Source organism: Amblyomma americanum, chromosome 3, assembly GCF_052857255.1.
Source record: "Amblyomma americanum isolate KBUSLIRL-KWMA chromosome 3, ASM5285725v1, whole genome shotgun sequence".
In the NCBI taxonomy this organism is placed as follows: Eukaryota; Metazoa; Arthropoda; class Arachnida; order Ixodida; family Ixodidae; genus Amblyomma; species Amblyomma americanum.
This window is the reverse complement of record NC_135499.1, coordinates 209,978,372-210,003,908: the sequence shown is the minus strand read 5'-3', so window position 1 is coordinate 210,003,908 and position 25,537 is coordinate 209,978,372. Positions and strand designations below refer to the sequence as shown.

Below are 25,537 nucleotides of genomic sequence, written 5' to 3'. Positions count from 1 at the left end.
ACATGCTGTGCTGGCAGCAACACGGACACGGCGCGCCAGGATTTCGCACTTTTCTTGGATAACTCCGGCCGCTTCCCGCTCGGGTGAGTAGTTCCCGTCGCCGCTTGCCGCATTCCTTTCGCTGTGTGTGAAAAAGCGCTGCGCTGTCAAAAGTTGTTGGCGAAGTTGCGAATCTTCGCATCAAGTTTCGATTGGGAATGTAGCAGCTCTGCTCGAAGTGGCGCAGCGGAATAGGGCGAGGGGAGTTTTTTTAGTCAACCGATTTCTTTCGTTCCGACAATTATTTCAGTTGTTTTGTGCGCAGAATAAGAATGAGAATTTTAGTTAACTTGTGTGAAAAAGGTGAGAAATTTAGTTAAACAGATTACAGCATAGCATGTATTTAAAGCCAAACTGCATTATTTCTCTGTTCGCGCTTCTTTATTGCTGCCATTTTAAAGAAGTACGTGTCCATTTGTACGAAACGATAGCCAGGAAACCTCTTAGGGAAAATATCTCTGAAGTCAACAACAGCACAGCAAAGCAATAAAATCAACCAGTTATTCGAGCACTCAACTAAGGACTCAACAATGATTATAATAATACATGAAGAAAAATTTGCCACTGGCACTGCACAAATTAATCAGACAAAGAAACCAATTTACATGTCTTGCCTAAGTTTCTTCCAGCTTTTACTTCGCGACGGAGGTGTTTTAATGGCTTCGAACTGACAAATGCTGTCGCTCTTTCATTACGTACATTGCCGCAGACAGGTAAAGCCACATTATCATGCACTGGCCGAATACCCTGTGCTATGAACTGGGAAGGAAAATACAGCTTACGGCAGCGGGAAGTTCGTTGTTGGTGTTCTCTGTAATGCAAGGACAACACGATAACGTTATAATAACGAGCAGAGGTCGCGAGAATACTCAAACCTCGTTGGAGAAAGATCTTGCTTAAAGGAACAAAATGTGGGGAGGTTATTGTGTGAAAGAAGCCAGTAAAGTGCGATGTCGGCAATCTCACACAAGCAGAAAAAAAAACGAACAAAACAAGCACTGTAGCTGCTTATCAGCACAGAACGAAAATACCTGCATTTTCTTTGCTTTTAATTGGGACGTTCTGGTCATAACTGTGCTTGGTAGATGAAGTTGACTTGGTGCTTGGTAGATGAAGATGAATGATGCGCATAAATTTTGTACAAGTAAATTTTTTTCAACGAGAAGTTTTTATAAATGCATTTTATCGCACATCTCAAGATTGCGCTTTAACAATCAGTATACGCTTGTAGTTTTCTACCGTTTATTGTCTTAAACGCGCCCCATTGGTCGAACTTTAAAAGCAAGGTTTTGCTACTTGTTGGAAAGTCACACAATTTCCATCTATTCTTTTATAGCGGTATCTTTCAATATTCAACAGTCACCTTACAATTAAAAATGATCTTGAATAGAGCTTGGCTTGTTTCTGCTTTATCCCTCCGCCGAGATTTTGTCAGTAATGCCGTGATTCACGTTTGTGACCGGCTGAGATAGAATAGGCGAAAATTTTAGGGGGCAAAGCCAAACAATGGTAAGTTTTCTTTCGTTCTGGTGTGCGCACAAATCTGAAGATGTTCCAGCCACAAGAAATAGATGTTTGGCAGCCGTTAATGCGGCGATCATTTTTTTTTTGTTTCTGAGAATCGCTTTATTCTATTTTACTTGTAGTTCAGTTCTTGGAGTCATTTTCAGGAGCCAGTACTGAAATGCGAAAACCATTAAGATTTTTTTGTGTTATCACTGCTGAATGCACATTGCAATGAGAGAAAAAGTTGTTTATTGTTTCCTCCGAAAGAATTAAAAAAAAATTGCGGGGGCAACCTTCTAACTGGTGGGTATATTTCGGCAACATTAATCAAATTTATGAACACAAGGTGACTTTTCACGCGCCGTAGATCTCTAAAACAGGTGCAAAAATACTGGCAGCGTTCGAATGTGTCTATTTAGCGTGGTAAAAACCTGCATGCTATTATGGATGTGGTGGATACAAGTATAAAGTGCCTAGACAAGCATATACGGGATGATTCTGTCACTCTTTACATGTTTACAATATATTACGCTGATGGTGACGTGGAGGCGATCTTCACTGTGTGTGTATTGAGCTCGGAGAACATAATATAACGACAAAGCGGATAGGTTTATGAGAATAATTGGGTAAATTGGTTGATTAAATTTTAATTATTCGCTTTATGCTGCATGTTGCAATCGCAATCTTCAAGACTGCATTGGTTCGAGACTGATGCAACTTGCCGAAGTTGTAAAAATGCAAGGGGTTTTGATGTATTCATCAATGAATTTTATTTTGTTTTCACACCTCATTCCTGAACTGGGCGCATGCCGAGGAAAAGAAAGGAGTGAATTTCTAAATATCTCAAGACCCCTTGCATTTTGACAACTTCTGTAAATCGGATTAATCTCGAACTAGTACAGTCTTCTAGACCGCGATCGCATCATGCAGCTTAAGTGAATGGTTAAACAATTTTGTGACAAACTCCTGCTAATCAGTCGCATAACCTTGACAGCTCTCTCGCTACCCTGTGTCCTCGTAGTCTAATACACATACAGTGAAGACAGCGTTCACGTGACCATCAGCTCCTTTTTGCTTTTTTCAAAACTGTGAAGATTATAAAGAACCACGCGGTGGAGTACGGTATTATCTCCTCGCATAATACTTCGGAAAGAAACGCAGTTCCTAAAACTGCCAAACTCCTAACTGAATGATTTGCCATGTTTTTTTTTTTTTGCGTGACGTGTCCTCGGCTAGTGCGCCAGTCGTGTGTATGCTCTCAATTGCTTCACGTGTGTCTTTCCGCGCCTAGATTAAGCAGACCTGAGTAAACTCAGGGGGGAAGGCAACGTACATTTCTTGCGGGGGGTGGGGATAATGAGAAGCCCAAAAAATGTGAGCCAGTCGTGCTGTATTCGAACAAGTGAACGTAAGTTTACTACTGGTGAGGTTTTTGCTGCTATTCATAAGCAGCTCCGCTTGCGTGCTCTTAAGTTTAAGTAGAAGACAAAAGCCCAGCGGCCAAACGCACAAATCCTGAGACAGCCATCGCACACCTCACACCCATTTTCTCTAAATTGTCCTCCTATCGTTCATGTTTTGCGGTCTTTCGTTATTTTCTACTCAGTTTGCTATCAAGACGTCAGCCTCTGAAAGCATAGAAGATTACATTACCCGGTTCGGCTGCTAAAGAGTAGCAGGAAAGCCACCGCTAAAGGGCTAGAAAGTGCATAACTAGATTGTAGGTCATCACAGCCGCACGCTGTGATGACCCAGACGAGAGGCATCAAACATTTGTGAGCTAATGGATCATCTCCACCAAGAGTTCATCACTTCATCATTACGGTAACTTCGAAGATGCAGTAGCCTCGGTCACGAAATTTCTCCCGCGCTTGTGGTCCATACTCGCATGACCTGAGCCTAACTTTGCGGGGCAGATAAGTTTTTTTTTTTGAGCGAGAAAGCTTTTCGCAGTTTGTAACGATGGCTGCTTTACATGCTGCCGGTTTGTTCATCCTAAGTGGACGTGAAAAACTCTCAAGAGCTTCAAAATGTCTTAAAGCGTCAGCCGTCAAAATCATCGAAATGAAATTTCCTTGCTCCTTATGAGTGAAGCAGGGATAAGTTCACTGAACAGAAACAGAGGGTGGGAGAGACATAAAAAAAAACGCAAAATATCATCTCATAACCTGATTGAGCACGCTGCATCATGACGTGATCTGACCTGTGCCTGAGCAGAAAACGTCGATCCTGGGATTTGGCGCATATCGTGGAATTAAGAAAGCCGCGATACGACGCGACGCTAGCCGCAATACGACGTTGCGGACGCTCGCCTGTCATTTGTTCAGTCTTGAAGAGACGTAACAGTTACTGGCTCTAAGAAGCTCGTCCGAAATTGGTTGAAGCCCGTGCAAACAAGCACGCACTTAGGCTGCCCTTTTTTGGCAGCAATAACGCCTTCAAGGAAGAACGCCATGGGAGAATGACGCAGGACATGGGCTGCTTTCATCTAACTTTATTCTCGGCGAAGTCAGCAAATGTAAGAGACACCAAGGCATGAGCGGAAAGCAAGACAGTGCAGAATCAACCAAACCGTTCAAGATAGGACATCAAGGCCTTAAAAAAGGTCACAGATAAATAGCTAACAGAATCTATCCACTTTTTTTTTTATCTGAAAGAAAGCCTTGGTTTTTCTTAAATTTGCTGGCTCCTGCGAGAATAAAGTTTGATGAATAGAACGCTTGCCTTTTGTCTTTTTCCTCTCGTGTTCGCCTTTGTGGGCACCACCATTTCCTGTCTTAAGTAGTATGCACCATAGAGCCCAGATTCAAGTTCTTTTAAATAGAGGGGCTCGCGCTTGGATCTTTGTCAAGCGCACTTTGACGGGCGAGCCGGTGTTTGGAACAGGGACAGCGATCCTTTTGCCACTCTGTCCTAAATGTTCTCACCTTTGTAAAGAAAACAATTGTTGAATAGTGCTCGCAGATCGACGAAGCTTAAAAACGTTCCCGCAAAGTGCCGCGTGATCAACGAATCATCGAGGATCTTCCAGGACCTCGAAGTTACCACTGCTACTGCTAGAAAGAAAATGGCCGAAAGCTGTGTTGTTCTAGAAACACCGCCATCATCTTTTTTCAAAATCAGCTCCATGTATTCCTGGTTTCCAACTATAATAATGTCTTCAAACGCCCACAGCAATGGGTAATAAACAAATTAATTCATTATTTTTATATTGACAGCTGTAAATCCGACTTCAGTCCTCGCGCCTAAAAAATCTATCATTATCAGCGTAAAAATCTAGCGCTAGAATGGCGTCTAGCGTTGTTATACGTCATAACAGAAATCTGCCGCGTTTACTTGCTGTTAGGAGGGACAGTAAAACAAAGAAAAATAATAGTTCACAGCTCGAATACCAGCTAGAAATAGAAAATATTATTAATGTATACCCAGTATGTAGTGAGCACACTTCAGAATCCGCGCTGCACGCATGTGTAGTATTGTGATAAGCTCTATCACTAAGGGAGGCCTGGAAGGGTGGAGGGAGGGAGGGTATAAATTTTTGCCTGTGTGCTGCGGAGATGGCCTAAAAGTCTGCAAGTTTATTGCTTATTTTAAATAGGACCATGTTACTTGCTCCATGTTTGTTGCTTTAAATTTAGTCGTTGAGGGTTCCTAATAACTACAACTCTCGCATAACATTTCTAGTAGAGAAGAAAATACGCTGCCGCTCCAAAATGTGTAAACATTTTGATGCCAAGAAACTGGCTCAACATTCAGCTCACTGGCTGTTATTAAACAATAGGTTTTGCAAAAACTTTTCCCCTTTCAGAGGTTGGGCTGCATTCCGCTTTACACACAGGTTAGCAAAATCATCAACTGTGACCAACGAACTACCAGCGCTATCGGCATCTCTTTATATGAGTACTTGCACATCACTTCACATATGTTTCCCATGCATGATATGACGATTGCTGAGATTATATTCTACGCGTAGAGAAATGGTTTGCGGGTATGTTTTTTGTTGTTACCGTTTTTATTTTCTTGTCTTAAAAGTGGAACGTCTTTTCGTTCACTAAGCACCAAGTGGCCAGTGCATCAATCACTAGTCATTCTGTTACGCTGTCAATAAGCGGGCGCGGTGATGACAGAAACTCCCTCGCCGTGTGCTAAAGGTGCCCTCGGTCGCGCGAGCACTTCATCAGTGTCAAGATCTCCACCGACTTTTCGATGTAAATGCCACAGAACGGTTTGGCCTTTCAATTTTCGTCAAAGTTGCACAGTGGTCGAGTGCCAAAAAGAAAGGGAAAAAGAAAGAAAGAGAGAAAGAAAGAAAGAAAGGAAAAAAGAAAGTTAACAGTCGCACATTGAAAAAAAAAGCACACAGACACAGCAACCAAAACAACTCTCACCTGTCGATGCATTCAGTCGCAGTTTATTAAGAATTATAGCAGAGAGCATATAAATGGTAGAAAACGGTTGCAAGTTAAGCATATAGCAGCCTCCATTAGCAAATACATGGATGACCAATTAGCCTCAATTATCCACCTATTCATATCTGGTAAGGGTGTCGTGTACAGAATCCTCCGTCTCCCAAACTTTCCAGTCTATGCAGTAGAAAGTCCGGGTTAGCCGATTGTCGGTTCGTTCATGCATGAGAACGGCGTCCAATACGAGGAGGTGTACGGGAAGCAGGTTGTCAAGTAACAATACTGACATGCTTAGTTCATGGGTGTTTAACGTCTCAAAGCGACTCAGGCTATGAGAGACGCCGTAGTGAAGGGCTCCGGAATTCGACGACCTGGGGTTCTTGAACGTGCACTGACATCGCACAATACACGGGCCTCTTTTCGACCGCCGCAGCCGGGATCGAACCCGCGTCTTTCGGGTCAGCAGCCGAGCGCCGTAACCACTAAGCCACCGCAGCATCCCGATATACTTGCAAAATTTAAATGCGGAAGGGAACGTAATTACAAATGTGCGTCTATGATTAAACAGTTGTCAGTCAGCGCTGTGTTCGTCCTTTTTCTTTTCCGTCTTCTTTTCTTTGGGTATGTGCCGTTGCGCTGGAATACTATGAACGTGAATCAAGAATACCAGCTAGCCCAATAACTAACTCTACTGAAGTACAAATGCACCTCGCGTTGTACTGGTGGTCGCCGTGCACGCCACACCCCGTCCGCAAGTCTCTAGGAAAGTGCGCTAGATGCGCATGATTGGAACAAGATTTAAAGGGCGCCCTCGAGCAATCATGTAAGACGCTGATTCTTCTATGTGCAAATTAGAAACAAATTCTCTGAGCTCTCATGCCAGAATGTCAGTTTTTTCTTCAGTGTACATCCTCAGTGTACATATACTTACACAACATATTCTTTTAATACTGCCGCCAGATTTCATTACAGTCATATGTAGCCAATTTAACGGCTCCGTCATCATTTTGTGAGCCTTATCCCACAGCTTACTAGACGAAAGGATATTTAATTAGCTTTATGTCAATAACTAAATAAGTAACTCTGACTTTTGTTTAGGCCCAACACCACGCAGTGATGCTGAAGTGGAGTTGAATGAAACGGCTAGGGACCTCTGAAAAAGTGAGGTGAGGGCGCCTGGGGAGGTTGAACCTGTAATGATGAGGCTGATGCTTAGGGGGGCCACGAAATTTTATTCGAGGTTGAAGTCAGGTCGAAGTATCTGAGGTAAAAGGCCCGCCTTTGCATGTCACTAATCAAAACAGCATAGCACAACGCGTATGAAGGTATTTTCCACTCAAAGTTGCTAGGAAAACGGCTGGAGGTCGTCGAGCCTCATAATGCTGCACAGTCTTTGGCGTCTCGCAGGGTCCTCCTCAACCATTGTTTTGCCTTATACCCCTTTATCCCTCCCCTTACGGCGCGGTTCAGGTGTCCAACGATATATGAGACAGATACTGCGCCATTTCCTTTCCTCCCCAAAAAAACCAATTATTATTATTATTATACCCCTCGACGAATTTGTTTTTTTTTTGGAAAAGGAGTGGAAGGTACGGTGCCGAAACACGCCGTCTTCTCCTACTCAGTGGAATATAAGCACCGCTTGCAACTCTTAGCTTATATTGCCAGTGTTAGCTAATTGAAGCATATGTAAAACTCGACAGCCGACTTTCAATGTTAGAAATTTAAGGAAAAGACACTTTTCTTGATTGAAACGAATTTATTGGGCGCGCCTCGTTACAAGAACCTTCCACAGATAGCACTAGTAGAAAGAATTCAACTTATTTCGCTGACACGTCGCAGTATCCATCCAGATGTCACTGCAGGTAAACTCACTCTCCCTGAGGCCCCAGGGTTTATAGATAACAAAAGTAAATACAAATTGGTTTAGAGAAATGGAATGAAAAAAAGATACTGAATATAGTGGCACGTGCTCGGTATGATTGGTAGCGGAAAATATTATAATTTTATGACATTGAAAAAGTTCGAAGTGTTGCCTTTCGCCCAGTCGCTACAGTGCATGGATAAAAATAAGGCTCTCTTAGAAGGTCAAGATATTACGAGTTCTCGCAGCGAATGCGCACGGTTCTGACTTCAAGGGCATCAACCTTACTTTTCTGAGAGTATCGGCATTACAAACACTAGATCGAGACGGGGCGTGGAGCTGGTTCGTTCCATGACCTCTAGACACGATGGTTCTACAGTCAGACTTCGCGTATGACTTCGCGTATTTCCCGCCTACGGGATTCTTTTATGTAGTCTGCCTTCTTCGAAGCCTTTTTCTTTTTTTTTAATGTCATGGTTGTCGCTCTTGCGCTTCGTCCCTGTCCAGTGGACACGTGATTTGCTTCACTTCGCAGTACCTGGACGTAATTGAAAAATCAGATGTAACAAAACTTGTTATATTTTCCTTGTGCTGTAGAAGTACTTTTACTTGACCGCCGGAAAATGTGGAGCGCACTGCTTCTTAAAGGGCCTCTGAAACGCCTTCCGATGAGAGCACATTAACTCACTTAATCACTGCACTGTGTTGCCATGAAAACCAGAGCCAAATAATACTCTTCTACAGGCAGCAGACGACCCACAATCACGCGTCAAAGTTGGCGAGCCCTTCCCGGCGACTTTTTCATGCTCGCACCCTCCTCCGTCCCCCGCATCTGCGTAGACAAGGTGAGAGGTGGCCATTGGTTAGATTCTTTCAGACGTCAGGGAGCTACCATGGCCGCGGCCAATAAGCCGCTTATCTCCGGTGTGTCGGGAAGCTCCGCTCCCAGAGGGAGGTCGGCGAAGGAGCGCATACCTTCCAGCGTGCAAAAAGTGACGAGAGGAGAGGGAAAGGCGCGAAGACGATGAAATCCAATTTTTAACTACAGATAACTCAACTTCTACAAAGCGCATTTAAAAATACTTGCTGGGCACTATTCGTGAAGCGGCGTGCTTCAATATCCCAGGCATGCCGCAACTTTATTAGAGCCCCCTTCACAGCCCCTTTAAGAAACTGAATTTTCAGCCCCTCATATTGCCTTTCTTTAATGCTCTGTGGTGGTCACCTTTGGCATACCAAAGCTCCTGGCGGCACTCGCGTTCCTGAATGCTCTTCACTGCACTCTTCATGTCTTAGTCATACCACTCAGCAAAAAGTTGTTTTTGTTTGTAGATATAGACCGTCCTAGAGAGCCATAAAAGAAGCGGAGCTTTTGAGCGACCAATAAAACTATTATCGCTATATATTTGGCCGTAGAGAGCACCTGAATGCCGCGAGTTGCATCATGTGCGGTTTGCCCCATAATAATTCCGTGGTAAAAACACGAAGTGCAAAGCTTTTTAAGCGTTATGTAAGTCAGATAAGAACAAAACTTATCTTTAACAAAAATAATTATTTTGAAAAAAGTAGCGTGTAAAAATTTCACGACTTTTCGTCCGCTTTCTTTGTACTCAAAGCTGATTTGGCAATAGATTTCTTTGTAGTGAAGGGGCTAATGTTGAAGCTTAAATTCAGTTGAAGCAGACGGGTGACGGCTAATGGCAGATGAATTTTGTTAATATTGTTACGTGGCCCGGTGTCTAGGCAGGCACAAGGACGACCGGAGCACAGGGCACAGATCACAGCGAACACCGAGCGGATTGCGCGCACACAACGGACACTTTCTTCACGTCGTCTTTTCGAAGATTATTCGTTGCACGGCCCCCTGGTCGAAAAGGCACCGTCCCGGTGTACATCAGGGCGGCGAAGGGGACTGCGAGACATAAAGCTTGAGTCTGGAAACGTGCATGCGCAATATCAGTCTGATGCTGAGAGGACGTGGCACCAGGCAAGGCCGGAGTGATCTCGTAGGTTACTGCGGTGACTTGGCGCAGGGCACTGTACGGACCGATATAGCGGGACAGAAGTTTTTTCAGAGGCCCCCACGCGGCTTGATGGCGACCAAAGCAGGACGAGGGAGCCAGGGGAGAAGGAGACCATACGGTGACGGCGGTTGTAGAATTCCTGCTGAGAGGTCTGGGAAGCGAGTAGGCAGGAGCGTGCGAGTTGGCCGGCGTGGTCAGCGCGAGCAATGGCGTCGTGGGCGTATGCAGATGGCGGGGCAGTAGAGGCGGGAAGCAGCGTGTCCAGAGGCAGGAGGGGCTCGCGGCCGTAGAAAAAATAAAAAGGGGAGTAACCGGGAGTGTCATGGCGGGAGGAGTTGTAGGCGAAGGTCACACAAGGGAGAGCGATATCCCTGTCGCGATGGCCCGATGGTCTTTGGTGGAAGTGCTGGGTAGACGATCTCCATGCCACGCAGCTCCGAAGCGGTCGTCAGGTCGGGCTTACTACCATCATGGCTCCACCCGGCGAGTCACGAACCACTCCTACTGCTTCCTTCGTGGTCATGGCTCTTCCCCGTGACCCCGGTACCTCTTCTGGGAATGACGGCACCGATGTCGACGACTGGCTCAGCCTATATTAACGAGGGAGCACTTATAAGCGGTGGGAACCCACAGTGATGCTAGCGAATGCTATCTCCTATCTTAGTGGTACGGCGCGGGTCTGGTACGAAACTCACGAAGACGAACTGACAAGCTTGGACACTTTTAAAGAAAAGCTCCGCACTTTGTTTGACAGGCCCGATGACAGGAAGCTCACCGCGAGAAAGCAGCTCGCGTCGCGCGCCCAGTCGTCAACCGAAAGTTATATCGCATATATTCAAGATGTCTTGGCGCTTTGCCACAAAGTTGACACCGTCATGACCGAGTCCTACAAGGTGGGCCATGTTCTGAAAGGTATTGCAGATGATGCTTTTAATTTAATATTTTTCAAAGACTGTACTACCGTGCACACATCATAAAAGGAATGCCGTCGCTTCGAGCACGTTAAAAGCCGCCGAATTCACAGAAGTTATCTCGGGTGCCTAATACGGCTGCCACCTGTTCCTGCGAGGAACAACGATTACCGTCCCGCGCGTCCTGCGATGATGTCCCCGTCGCCGACACTGTCACCCGGATTGTTCGCCGTGAACTGGAAGCCCTTGCCCCTGTGATGCCCCGTCCGCCTGCACCTGATATCTCTCTACCCGCCGCGTCGCTGATTCAGGCCGTCGTGCAGCAGGAACTCGCTCACCTGAACCTCCCTCCGGCAGTGTGCGCCATCAGAAGCCTGGACACCCCCCCATCCACCTCCCTCAGTTTTACCCCGCACCTCCACCAAAGATATTACGTGGCCCGAAGTCTAGGGAGGCACAAGGACAACCGGAGCACAGGGCACATATCACAGGGAACACCGAGCGGATCGCGCGCAGACACCGGACACTTCCTTCATGTCGTCTTTACGAAGATTATCTGTTGCAATATTGTACTGGAGTTCAAATTTCGCTATGTTGAAAAATATCACGCTTGGCTTCGTGTCCCATTTTACCACACTTTCCCCTAGATCAGATCTTTCTTTATATAGATAACCTATACTGGAAAAAGGTTCCTAAAGGCAAAATAATAGAAATAAAATCAGGAGTGGTAACTAATGTGCACATCTAAAGGCATCATATTAAAGCAAATGCCTTGGTGAAACAAGAGTGCCTTCTGAGCCCTGTTTGCTGAATAACTGCAGCGTTAAAGAATCGCTTGCTAGGAGGCGCGGCACTGCTGTGGGTAGAAGCCGGCTTGGCGAGCACTACTACTGGCAGTGGTGAACAACGTAGGATATTGTTTAATCGTGAAAGCACATATATAAACCGTGAGACGAAGAGTAGCATTGTGAGGCACACAACCTAACTCTCAGCCACCTTTATTTCTCTTCGGCTTAGAAGTATGCACGTACCAATCTTTTCCATCTTCTCTTCTTCCTGCTGATCAAGTAAGACCATGACTTGTAGATAGGCGAATATCGAATTAATTTACACCCATGATAGAAGTGACAGGTTCCTAGTGGCGCGGCCTCTTATCATGGTACAAATTGAGTGCACTCCCTCGCGGCATCCGGCGTTCGCCTCTCCGACGCCATCTCTCGGAGTTCTCCTCACTCGAACTGCACCTGGTGACTGTCTTCACCTTCACCGCTCCCACAAGCATTCCTTATCCACGAGAATTGAGGTCCCCTGAGTTATTTGGTATTGTCTCTCGTAATTGCATGGCAAGCCCTGGCAGTGTATCACAACCGGGAAGGATTGCTCGACGTTCACGGCTGTAACTTGAATGATGACTAATATTTTTTTGAGCGGCGTTAATTGCTAAACGCATAAAAATTAAATATTTATATGAATGAAAAACAGGGACGATTATACATAAACATAGGTTTGCAGATTTAATGAAGTCTAAGAGAGACTGATGATGCAGTCCCTGCGTTCAAGCATCGCATGTTAGAGGATTATCCTGTGAAAAATTTCTGCGGAATAGTTAGTCCTCGCGTTTCGATCTTCATGAGGTAACTTTCACAGTAGTTTTCGTTAGTGACATGCATCCCATACAAAAATGTCCTATGGCCGGCTATAGAATTTTGGCCCAAATAGCTCTAGACCTTTCCTATTTCTGTCTATAGCTGTCTATATATATATATAATTGGTTTTGGGGGGAAAGGAAATGGCGCAGTATCTGTCTCATATATCGTTGGACACCTGAACCGCTCCGTAAGGGAAGGGATAAAGGAGGCAGTGAAAAAAGAAAGGAAGAAGAGGTGCCGTAGTGTAGGGCTCCGGAAAAATTTCGACCACCTGGGGATCTTTAACGTGCACTGATATCGCACAGCACACGGGCGCCTTAGCGTTTTTCCTCCATAAAAACGCAGCCGCCGCGGTCGGGTTCGAACCCGGGAACTCCGGATCAGTAGTCGAGCGCCCTAACCACTGAGCCACCGCGGCGGGTATGTCTATACAGGCTGATATATTTTTCTATAGAGAGCTTAAGACAATTTTATGGTTCCAAAGCTATAGCTTTAGTGGCATAGATTTTTCAATAGCTGGCGATAAGCACCTCTATAGGTGTTTATAGACGTTCATAAAAGGCCATAGACGGACATAGTCTTTTTCCATAGACGCCCATAGGACTTTTTTTGTATAGGATGAGAGTCAGCTTAGCGATGCAAATAAAGTTCGAAGTATGGGGAGAGCAAATTTTTAATTTTCAACTGTTTCCTGTGGTGGCTTTCCTCAACATATGATCAGCCAAGTGCTTTGGTGCTCATGTACGCACAGCCTTGCGCAAGAAAGAGCCCGTACTGAATGGCGACAGAAGAAGATTAATGTTTAGAGAGAAGACTGGCCTTTAGATTTGCGATATCAGCACAGCTACAGCTACGAACGTTTCTATTCACTGCGGAAGCTTGTTTTTGCTTTGTTCGTAGCTCTATTCCTTAGCATTGCTGCCAGCGCCTCCCAGATGAAAGACAAGCTCTACACGCGAGGCATTGCTAGCGCTTTTTTTTTTTCGCCAACCCAGTTTTTAAGCCAGTTTTTATTTTTAAAAGCCGCCACGGCTTTTATTTTGTCATTCCTGTATTTGCTGCGGATGTTTTTCAGAAACAGTACATTAAGCAGAACCGCAGTGTTTTGATTACTTTTCATCTGAGCGCGTGCTTGTATGGCGCGCACTAGGCGAGTCCTTGCTTTTCGGTTGGCCAGATCTGAACGCAGCCGCGCGGGATGTGCGCCTTGTATTGCGCCCAGATTGTTCGTTTCATTTCCTGCGTGTTACTGTAGCGTCTGTTTGTCATTCTGCGGGGCGAGCGCAGACGAGTCGGCGTCAAGATGTCGCCGGAAAAACACTTCGCATGACCGCTTCGCTACGAAACGGGTAGCGTGGGCGGTGCTGATAAAACGCTTAGCTGGCTGCCCACGGTGGTGCGAAAAAAAAAGCGAACCGTGACAACATGCTCACTTTTGGTCAGCTTCACGTGTTGGGAAGGAGTGAGAAAAATGAAAAATAAAAGAAACGGCTTTGCCGTCGCGCCACCGGGCTAAGCAGAGCGCACGGAAAGCCAACCAACAATGCTCTTTCTTTCAAAGGCCTAGAGAGTGACGTGTAAAGAGCGGCTTTCGTCAGCTAGAAACGACAGAAGCGAACAGAGCAGAAACGACGTTGTTTGATCCATAAGCTGCAAGCAGAAAGGGCCAGTCAAAGAAATGAGAGAAACAAACTCAACGCGTGAAGAATACGCCGCGAGCGTATGAAAACGTGACCTGGGAAAACGCACTGCGCCCTCTTAAGTTTATGAGGTCTCTCGCACAAATGCGCTCAGAGATTACGTTTTCATATTCTATAACCATGAAATATTTCAAAATACACAGGCCCAGTGCTGGCATAGATTGCCAGCAGTCTCCTGGGCGTAAGTAATCCAGCAATGATCCCAACACGAGAGCTGATATCCTTCACTGTTCAAGCCGGAGCGCGACACAGAATTCTAATCAGTTTATGAGTATAAATTCCACAGGTGAAGAGAGTGGCTATCTCTGTCAATTCAAAAAATGAAATACAAAAGAAATCGGCGCAGAGCGTCTGAGTGATTTTTTTTTCTAGCCCCGTGGACACAGCCCATCAAATTCGCAATCACCTTCCTGAATGCTTTCCTCAATGCACCTTTCCCGCAGCTTCACCAGGGGACTCAGCAGAGCACCCCTCTGGGTCCTTCCCTCCTTCTCGCTGCGAACGCCTTTCCTCCCGAACTAGCAGTGCAGAGCGGAGAGGGATGCCTCCGAAGGGGCGGCGACACAAACACATGACTTCGCCGAGGTCACGTCTGCCGCTAATTTATGACACCACTCGGAGATTCGCGGCGCGCACAAAGGTCGACTCTCCCACGAGACACAGCTAGAGCGTTCCCGCACCGGGAAAAAGGGGAACGCAGAATCCCTTCCCGTTTTTAGACCTTGCGTTTTCGAAACTCCTGTTTGTGTTTGAACACAAACTTTTCTCATTATGTAGCGATAGCTACATTACGGTAGCATTTCGAGCCTTCAGTGTGTCGGCGCCGTGGCGATGGCTGTCCCGCCCCGCCGTTATGTTGTTGGTCACGTGGTGTGGAGCAGCTGCCGGCGGCGCGGCGCCGTGGCTGATCATTTGGTTGGTCACGTGACCAGCCTCGTGGTGCGGAGCAGCTGCAGCTGCCGGCGGCGCGGCGCACCGGCGAAACCGAGCTGCCACAGCTGTGCGCATGCACCACGTCAAGTGGGACGACTATGAAGAAGGAACGCCCAGCTAAATGGAGTGGCGAAAGAGTGACTTTGCAATTGAAATGAGCAAGTTCCACTCTGCCAGCTATAGCTATCGCGTCACTCCAGGTCTAACCAGAGCTAAACCACCGCCAATTTTTGTTATAATCTCTCTCGCTTCAGTGCAGAAGTCAAAGATGAAACCTGCATTCATATATCACAGGAAAGGTTGACTGGTTATCACAGTATTCAGAAATTATGAATTTGCGGCGAATTAGAATAAAAGTAATCATTACATTCCTAGTACTCCAACACAGAAATGTTATAAATTCAAGCGACGAACTCACTAAGGCGTTTTTGCTAGTTCCGGCATTGCGAAGGACTTCGGAGAGAGCAAAGTACCGAAAATAAAGCAGTCAATACTAAAAAAAAACTGCACAGCACATTGTCTTTCGCCGCATATATGCAGAAAATGCTCAAAAATAAACATAATCCTGCATATGCATTTGCAGAAGATAGCAGTGAGGGCTAGAACGGCGGGCAGTTGTCAGAGGCCATGAGAACAGAAAGGTTCGAGAAAAGATGTAAACAATATAGTTAAAGGAAACACATGGAAGGAAGCTCTGGAAGAGAAGAGAGAAAGAAAAGAGGCAGAGGAAGTGAAAATGAACAAGTGAAATCGCAAGGAAAAAGAGAAAGGAATGGAAGAAGTAATGGGTGTAGGCGATAAAGGAGACAAATAGCAAAGGAATGTATGCAATTGAAGGAAGAAAATAAAAATAGTAATGTAAAAGAGACAGGAAGAAAGGAAGGAAAAAGAATGAAGGAAGGCGTGTGGAGAGGAAAGGAGGAAGAAAAAGCAAGGCAATTAAATGAAATGCCGGTGAACCCAGTGAAAAGTTAACAGAATGAAGATTACAAGGACAGAACGAAGACAGCAGCGCAAGCGAAGAAGGCGTGTGAAGTAAACTAAACAAAAAAGTGCGGATGTTATACAAATATCGAAGAAAAAAAAAGAAAATACTCAAGGACTAGGCGTACAAGGTTCAGCGGCATGGAAATAACGCGAAGTACTGTGCAGCCCGTGTGCAACGAACAGCACGGACAACATTCGGTAGAGTACGCAGAATCCAACTTGTCCGACATGAAGCGCCGCGCTCCCTTTTCCGTTAGTTTTGTCCCTTTGTGCGCGCCTAGTTCTGGACGTTCGCTCCTGTGGCGAAGCGAAGCTGTACAGGATCCAGAAGGGAAGGCAAGAAAGGAGTAACCGGAGCGTAAGTTCCACACCGTGCTGCAGTGGTGCCAGGAGCAGCAGCTTTCGCTCCAAATCACGTGACTTGGTTTGTAGACATAACCCATTCCCCATTCGCATGGCAAGAAAGCGGGACGACAGTGCAGTTCGCGTGTCGGACTTGCAGTGTATCCGAAGCTTCAGCGACACTATATATATATATATATATATTTATATATATATATATATATATATATATATATATATATATATATATATATATATATATATATATATTAAAGAAACCAACAGTCACCGAAAACCCAGCTGCATAGGGGAATTTTTTTTCTATTTTTTTAATTTCTAGCGCTAATCAATTGCCTTTAAAGAAAATTACTTATAAAGCAGCAGAAAAACAACCATGCCGCCGGTAGGATCCGAACCCACGACCTCCGAATATCGCGTCCGGTGCTCTTACGCGATATTCGGAGGTCGTGGGTTCGGATCCCACCGGCGGCATGGTTGTTTTTTCTGCTGCTTTATAAGTAATTTTCTTTAAAGGCAATTGATTAGCACTAGAAATTAAAAAAATAGAAAAAATTCTCCTATGCACCTGGGTTTTCGGTGACTGTTGGTTTCTTTAATATGTTTGCAAACGAGCCCCTCATTTCATTTGTTTGTCTGCTATATATATATATATATATATATATATATATATATATATATATATATATATATATATATATATATATATATATATATATATATATACGATGGAAAGCAAAGAGAAACATCAAGAGTAGCGACGGCATGCAAAACGCCTGCGCGTTGCGACGAAGGAAAGGCGAGGGGAGGAGCGCAGCCAAAGATGGCCACCGGGAACAAGCGAAGCGTGAATCAGCGAAAACCCCCGCCTGGTAGGAAGCTGCGTTACGTAGTACGAACGGTCTGTAACGGCGGCAGCCCCACGCTAGCTTCTAGAACGCAAGCCCAGTGACCTTTGTACGCACACGCTTGCGTGTGTTTCCTAGACACGCGGAGAACAATAACGATCGTGGAGATGTTTCTTTGTATTATTAATGCTCTAGCAATTAGGTTGTCGTCGCAAGTAAAATTTCAGGCTTCTCCGTCAAGAAATTTCATGATTGGTCGAGTGAGGTCACGTGAGCATGGCAGGCGGCAATTTGTTCATCGGATTGGCAGCAAACTGCCCACCGTTCCTAAATTCAATGCAGTTGCCCTCCGCCCACGGCAGCTAGGGAAGAGCAACCTGTGTCTCGCGAAAGGGTCACCGGTGGCTGTGTATGAAAGAGCCACCTGCCGGGGGAGTGCCGCATCGCTTAACCGCTGCACCCCTGCTGCAGTAGTGTGAGGATTCCCCGCTATCTAGCAATGCGATTGAGAGAGTTGTGACGTCATCAATACTACGTGACCACCAGTCGGCCAATCGTATGGCACCGCAAAATTTGAAACTCTGAGGACCCAAAACTTTTTAAAACAGGCCCATCAATGAAAATGGACTAATGTGTATTAGTGGGTGTATTAGGATGTACTATGGACCGAAATAGTATAAACGAATATAATAATTCAATGGAAGATACTCGATCATGAAGTGGTGATTCATGCATACCATTGAAAGGCAATAGAACTGGTTATTATCGGTGTTTTGGCAAAAAAAAAAGCACAAGAGCATCACACACTCATTGCAGACACGATATCATGGAACTTAGTAAACGGTATCCCATTTTCTTTTTTAATAATGCGGTTAAGATGGCCTTCTTAGTATATTCCTTTAACTTTTTTGTTTCCCATTTTCTACGCCCTTCTCATTCCAACTTTCTCTCCAAAAACCACTCTCCAACGCAGAATACAATGTCAGCGCTGTCAAACCGACGGTTCGACACAGCAATCTTGTGCAAAGTGCTTAGCTGTATTTTTCAGCGAGGCTTTAGCATAGACGTGCACAGACAAGAGGAACGTTTCTACACTTTCCGCAGAGTCACTGAGATTTTCCTATGGGACTTGCGACAGGAGGAAAATCTATCCACTGTGATTTATGGCGTATTTACCGAGCTTGGAAGATCATAAACTGTTCCTGAAGAAGGCTCGGAGAGCATTTTCCTTTTGTTTTTGTTTGAAGAGACCACGGATAGGATTTTATTCATTAGAATTATTATTTTATCTCTGCTTCTTAACGCGGGGTATCTTTTCTTAAAATACAGTTGCAAGTTTGCGCTCGTGTGTGTGTGTGCGTGTTTCTCCCTCCCGTCCGGTGTTATTCTGCGCAGTTTTTAATTATGTCGCTACACCAACTGGCCCAACGTTCTACCCTATTTATTTTTCAGTTATGTAGGGAACTCTCCCTACATGCACTACATGAGCGGTTGTGCCAAGGCTTGGGCTTAATACTAAACGGGAATCTCTCGTTTTTCTGCTGAAACCATCGAATCTAAGTCCAAACATCAGAGCACGACCACCCCTGCGATAAAATGGGTTGTAGCGTAGATCAGAAGCCCCCCCAGAAAACAAGAGAAAAAAACGTTGTTTGTTGTTTACATTTTTCTGATGACAGCGCAGTGAAGGTCGCGTAATATTTTAACGAAGTTCGGCAAGAACGCAAGACGATCTGAACAAATGCCACTACTGTGTTTTATCAGAACAGAAACGGACTGAATAACGTTAGCGTGGTGCCTTGACTTTCAGAAGGATCGCGCACCTTTTGTAAGACGCCCAGAAACAGCCTACAAGCGTACGCATTCCCGCAGCTTCCAAATTACGCAAGCCTGAACACAGTGTGATAAAAACAGTGTTGAATTACAGAATCTGGAAAAGGCTGCGCGTCCTACGCTATCACATGACGATTCAGACATTTGCTCGAAATGTCTAGGCATATGCTTTCCTTTGTCTAAAGTCGTTTCGAAGCATTCAACAATTATACCACATTCTGCTTACTTTATGCGGTCAAAAAAAGAAACCTACTTGCAAGCGTAAGCGCAAGTTCCAGTGAGATGTCGTCTTGCTAATGCCAATGAGGTTTAGTTTTAGGTTTATGGGGTTTAACGTCCCAAAGCGACTCAGGCTATGAGGGACGCCGTAGTGAAGGGCTCCGGAAATTTCGACCACCTGGGGTTCTTTTACGTGCACTGACATCGCACAGCACACGGGCCTCTAGAATTTCGCCACCATCGAAATTCGACCGCCGCGGCCGGGATCGAACCCGCGTCTTTCGGGCCGGCAGCCGAGCGCCATAACCACTCAGCCACCGCGGTGGCTGCCAATGTCAATGAATATACGGTTTTGATAAGCGCTGCTATGTGTCAGTCTTCTTGTGTCAGTGATAAAACCACGTGACCAACTACGTGACCAACACGCCTCCACGAAGCTAAAGTGGTGCTACGGAGTTCAAGTGGTGCCATTCTGAAGGGTCGAAGAGGTGGCGTAGTGTAGCTATCGCTACAAAAGGAAGGAAGAGAGGTTTTGGGGGGGAGGGGGGGGGGTACATGCAAGAGTTGGAATGCAGCGAGCCCACCGATCTTATGATACCGCTGAGGATGTGTTTCGTTTTAACAAAAGTGTTTGAACTGCATATTTAGCAACGTATATGTGAGGAGGGCATAGAAATTCGGTTTTCGTCAAGAGGTTTTTAGCTTTCACCTGTGGATGAGCTGTGAAGGGAAGGACAAGTCGTGGCGCATGGTTCCACACATCAAATATGAGACGGCTCAGGACCAGCCAGCGAAGTAGTCTATGAGTGTGAAATTAGTTTCGTAGTCGCATGCATCTATGGCCTTAACATTGGCGCATGCATTCACGATGTATCTCGAAAAACGACGGTATTTGTGGCGCTATAATGAGTCGTCTTAATACCTGCAGATTTTGCAAATAATGGACACGATAGATCATTTGACATGACTCCATGAGCTTTAAAATTTCACTTACTCTTTGCTCTTCTTGTTGTGCCGCTAGTTAATAAAAATTCATAAGTGCTTGAGGAGTCTAGGTGGCTGCGTGAACTGCAAATGTCGTGCAATATACAGTCTCGCTTTGAAAACTCCAGTGTGTATTTAGCCCACTTGTAATTCGCCTTCTTTTTTTTTTCAGCGGTGGAAGAGTGAATAAGTACATGAGTGGCAGAGTGAGAAGGCCTGGCGTAATTATGACAAAAGGTAAAGCTTCTCTAGACTACACAAGCCGATCCAGTGCTGCGCAGCTTGTGCTGAGCTTTGCCCGGGTGCTTCAGAAATCTCTAGTGTCCATTGTTCTAAAAGGCATTGTTCACATGAACTGAAGAGTCGTTTTAAGTATATGGGGTGCGCGGAATGCCCCTGCCACCGGAATGGCTGAAGTGGATGCTTTCAACGCGTCCTTCGAAGGCGGAGACCTAGACGACAACATCACGGTGGTTATAAACAACGTCACTGACGCTCAAGTGCCCGACGAACTTTTGGGCCCTCCTTACCATAAACAAATCCGCATAGGGATCATCGTCACTATGATTATTGTGTCCATCGTCGGTAACAGCGTGGTCTGCTGCAACCTCCTGATCAGACAGCGCCGGCGTCGGGTGTCCAAGGCCAGGGTGCTGTTCCTCAACCTGGCCATTGCGGACCTGCTGGTCGCCTGCATCACCATGACCTCGCAGGTGGTGTGGGAGGTGATGGGTCGCTTGTGGATCGCAGGCGACGCCTTCTGTCGCTTCTTCAAGTTCCTGCAGACGTTCGCGCTTGTCTCGTCAACGTACATGCTCGTGGCCATCGCGGTGGACAGACACATTGCCATCGCCACTCCGTTGGCGCCAAGTCCGGATCCATGGAGGCTGGCCGCTGCTACTTGGTTCGCAGCGTGCATGCCGTCGCTGCCGAACGTGTACGTGTTCCACAGCGTCGAGGTGGCTCCTGGAAAGTGCTTCTGCGCATCCATCTTCTACGACCGGGGCACGCCACTCTACCATCGGCAGATCTACATGGGCTTCGTGTTCTTCATGGTGTTCGTAGCCCCGCTCGTGCTGCTTATCGCATTTCACACCGGAATACTTTGGGCCATATGGAAACACAGTGCGACCAACCGCAGGATGGGCCGGCAGACTGGGTCATCCCTGCCACGAGCAAAGGTGAGTCGGTGCACTATACATTTTGTTTTCTGAGTACAGTCATGTTCCATGCGGTAACCGAAAAAAATGTCTTTTCCTGGCCCTTCATCCCTGCAGATGTGTTGAAAGTTCGGAGCTTTGAAAAAAAAAACGACAAAACTGTTCTTAAAACTATGTAGACACGCATGACGTTTTTTTGCCAAATTTTAATTTAAAGTTCGGCAAATCCTCCTTATGTAATGTCACTGACGGCAGCATACCTTATAGAACGTTTGCTGTATTGTGTAAGCTCAGTGAACCTTCACGAGGTATACACCACCGCCACCGCCACCGCCGACCACGAATGCACTCCTCAGCGTCTCGCCTACTTCATTCGAAAGACTCACTCTTACAAAAGAAGCGTTATTCATTAAAGCAGCCACGTTAAATGCGTGTGCCATCCATAGTGGAGTTTTTTCCTCATTCAGAAGCAAGGGGCTCTATAATATCAACTGCTGAAGTGAATTGCTGCCTGGCTTATTCCCTAACTGATAGCTTGCAGTGGAGCTGGGCACGTTGCGTAACTTCCAGAACTGGGTAAAACGTGTTAATTTTTCAGTAGTGAATGATTTAAGGAGATTGTTTTTCTTTCTGCTCAGATAAAGACTCTGAAGATGACGGCCGTTGTGTTTGGTGCTTTCCTGGTGACCAACGTGCCATACATGGTGCAAGAAGCAATCTTAGCCTTCGGCAACCCCGGTATCCTGGACGCCAACGTGGTGGCTCTGTTCGGCGTCATATCGGCCTCCAACAGCGCCATCAATCCGTACATATTCCTCTACTTCCAACGAACTCACAAAGGCGTCAGTGATGGCGGCTTCTGGCGGACCCTGTCTCATGTAATCTGCGAGTCTCTCACATGTCGCCTGCTCAACCGCCCGCAGCCTGGTTCCCAGGTGTCGACCGACGCGATCGACATGTGCTCACCGTCCCGCCGTTCGAAACCGCCAGCTGTGAACAACTGCGAAAGCGAGTCTTCACCCAAAAAGAACTGCGTCCAGTGTTGACAGTGATTGCTGTGTGACGTTGTCAGGTGTCGGGCGCTGTCCGGTGATTGACATGACTGCCGCTGTGATCTTCTCACACCCCGCGGACGCCAGTATTAGTTCTTACGGAAGAACGTGCTCAAATTGTATGCGTGTCACCACCAATCGGAAAGCGGTGCGGCGACTTGGCACCGAACCTTTAACGTTTCTTTTCGTTTTACTTTCATTTACTTGTGGCGTCAATCATGAGGCAAGCAACATGACGGGGGAAGCAAACAACCAATCACTGGCCTGGCAGCTCTGGAGGCGGTGCCGCCGCTACCAATACTGCTTCCGTCGCATCTGGTCCGGCCATGTCGCAAGGACTTTGTTCCGTTAATTATTCGTGCGAGAAGCCCACAGTTTGTTCGCGCATATGGAAGTTGAACAGAAAAACCTCGTCAGGCATGTTTCAGCATGTCACAAGCATGGGACGAATTTATGGAATTACAGGTTGCACCATGGGTGTGCGTCGTTGACGACCAGCGTCAAGTATCACCTGCCCCCGCCCCTCGAGCCGAACTGCAGTGCCCGGAACAGCGGAGAACGCTAAAGGAACAAGTGAAATGAAAACTAAATGAAATTTTACAAACTACTGCCCTAGATGAGTACCTGCGTCGAGTGTGGCTTCATTTGAAGCGATGTCAAGCACAGGTAGAAGAAGGTGGTGCTCTGTGGACTTATGAGGCTATCCAAGAAAAAAATATTCAGCGCAGTTTTCTTTTTAATATTTTAATTTTTCTCCACCTCTCGAGTGTGTAGCGTATGTGTGCTGCCTGTTTCTGTCGTTTTTAAAGCATGCGCTCTTCATACCGCCGCGTTTCTTTTTTGCCTGAAGAAACTGTTCTCTGTGTCACGCATTTTTTTTTACCACATGCTACGTGAAATGGGTGTAAAACTTTGACATGTATACTAAGCCATGGTGTCGTGCAATAGAACGTGCATTTTATACTCATGTACTGTCCGGAACAAAAGCCTTCAAGACGCGAGACCGATGATTACTGCGTTTAGTTGCGCTATCTCCCGGCGGCTAGCAGCATTTCTGCGCTGCCCCCTAAGCGGGAGTTCCTCATTGTTGTGGAAGTGAAGGAACATCGGCCGCGGGAGATGTCGCACCTTAAACGCCTCTGTCGTTACCGGCGGGTTTCGAAGGCGCACGCGCCCGACAGTACATCCTTCCTGCTTATCGCCGCTAGCGACTGAGGGTCACATGTGGGCGCGTTTCTACTTGCGCGTGGACCGATCATCGTTCCAAAATAATTTGGTGTAAGTGGACCTGTACACAAATAAAAAACACATGTCGATGACGGCTGTGAAAATTGTGTAGAACTCTACAAGAGTGGTTTTAGATGAGCAGGAGTATAGCTCAAGCAATAAAAGGAATTAAAAAATCTCGATGAAGGAAGATTCCTTTTTTTTTTCCCCTAAACAGTGCCCATAGAGTTGAAGATATGCTGAAACTAGCATGCGACTTTTAAACGTTCGAAATATTATGATAGCACTGTATTGAAGGTTCCTGCCAATTTTCCTTCATTAAAAAGATGAGAGATATAAGATTACCTGGTTGACGTTGCAGCATGGCGTTAGGGCTAATGAATCCCAAGGAGAAATCTACTGCTAATTTTAGTTAAAAATAGGTTGAAATTAGCAAGCTATGCTGCAAAGCAAGCTGTGTTCTACGCAGGTGACGCCAAAAGGGTTGCATTCAAGCTCTCACTTCATCTTAAATGTATGTGCCATCAGGAATAAGAGGATAAGGCAAAGACAGAAATGTACTGTGAACTAAAACGGCAATCCATCCCGCACCTTAGCTATAGAAACATAGTTTTGTAATGTCCGGAGCCTCTACTATAATAGTATGATGATATATAGTGAAAAGCAGTAGTGACACAACAGCCCAGATTGCGACCGCATCGCACTGAGGTGATACCACTACAGCTGAGAATTTTTCCCCTGCCGATATTTGCAGCTGTACTTTGGTAGCCACGTGTAAAGTGCACGCAAAATTGTCCCAGCTGAACAACAGCGTAAGCTTAGTATGTCGCAGCCCAGAGGGACCATACAAGTAGCAAGAGATACTTTTTTTACGCTACTGATCCACTCCAAGGTGCAGGCATTCTTCAGAGAGAATGTATTATGTTCTCGTTGGTCGGAACCGATTTCGTACTGCCTATTGTGAAGAAAGAACGATAGGGACTGCGCGGTCAATTGTTCTCTGCAAGTTCTAAAGTAAAGGTAGCGTAAGAGAGCCGCTGACGTGGTAGCGATAATGTCCCCTGCGTCTTCAAGCTTGTACTTGGAAGCTGACCTTTAGAGGCAAACTGAATTGTCGCACGCACCAGTCAGGCTCGTATACTTCAAGAAGTTATGTCTTTTATGACGTTTCCTTCTTATGAGCCGATTTTCTGTGGCCGACCTGACTCCTGAGAGGTTTCACAGACCGATGTTGGCGGGAAAATAATAATTAAATGAACTTTAATAGTGTTCTTTACGAAACTGGAACCTCCATTATGTCTTCAATGTGAGGACGACATGAAGTTGAAAAGGAAAGACATAAATTCATTATATTTCAGCTCGATGTGGGAACCAAAGCCTATGAGCCATGGCGATTACCTAGATACAAAAGCATAAAAAGAAGTTCAGCACAAACAGTACTACAATACCTCCCACCATGTAAAAAAAAAAAACATGGAGGACAACAGGCCCGCAAAGCTTTAGTAAAGATTCTGCCATACTTCTTCAAAGTGTTCGAAAATTTAAACTCGTCCCTGCGCCTCAATCCACGCGGAGCAATAATCGTGCTGTTTTACATACGTCTTTGCATGCGATTTTTTAATGCGATAGCGTTTAGGTTGTGGTCTCAGCAAAAAATTCCGGCTTCTTTGTCAAGAAATATCCGGATTGGTCGACGGAGATCACGTGACCTTGTGTCGTCATCACAACCTGCCCACCGGGCTGCGAGAAAACCGCCCACTGTTGATAATTTCAATGCAATTGTCGTCTGCCCACCAAGACACTGCCCATGAACCTTACGGGAGCTTGGGAAGAGC

At 45.9% G+C, this 25,537-nt stretch overlaps 1 protein-coding gene across 1 annotated transcript; it reads left to right on the top strand.

Moving 5' to 3' along the window:
• On the top strand, positions 1–23,882 carry LOC144123624 (gonadotropin-releasing hormone receptor-like). Its single transcript, XM_077656425.1, has 3 exons — positions 1–83; positions 20,436–21,444; positions 22,062–23,882. Exons 2-3 carry the CDS (start codon positions 20,671–20,673, stop codon positions 22,467–22,469), a joined length of 1,182 nt encoding a protein of 393 aa, XP_077512551.1. The 5' UTR covers positions 1–83; positions 20,436–20,670; the 3' UTR covers positions 22,470–23,882.
• Positions 23,883–25,537: the final 1,655 nt, after the last annotated feature.

Excerpts from the sequence above, each read along its gene's own strand:
- LOC144123624 (XM_077656425.1), top strand. The coding sequence starts at position 20,671 with ATGGCTGAAGTGGATGCTTTCAACGCGTCCTTCGAAGGCGGAGACCTA. Across the intron at positions 21,445-22,061 it reads CATCCCTGCCACGAGCAAAG|ATAAAGACTCTGAAGATGAC; the intron begins GTGAGTCGGTGC and ends CTTTCTGCTCAG.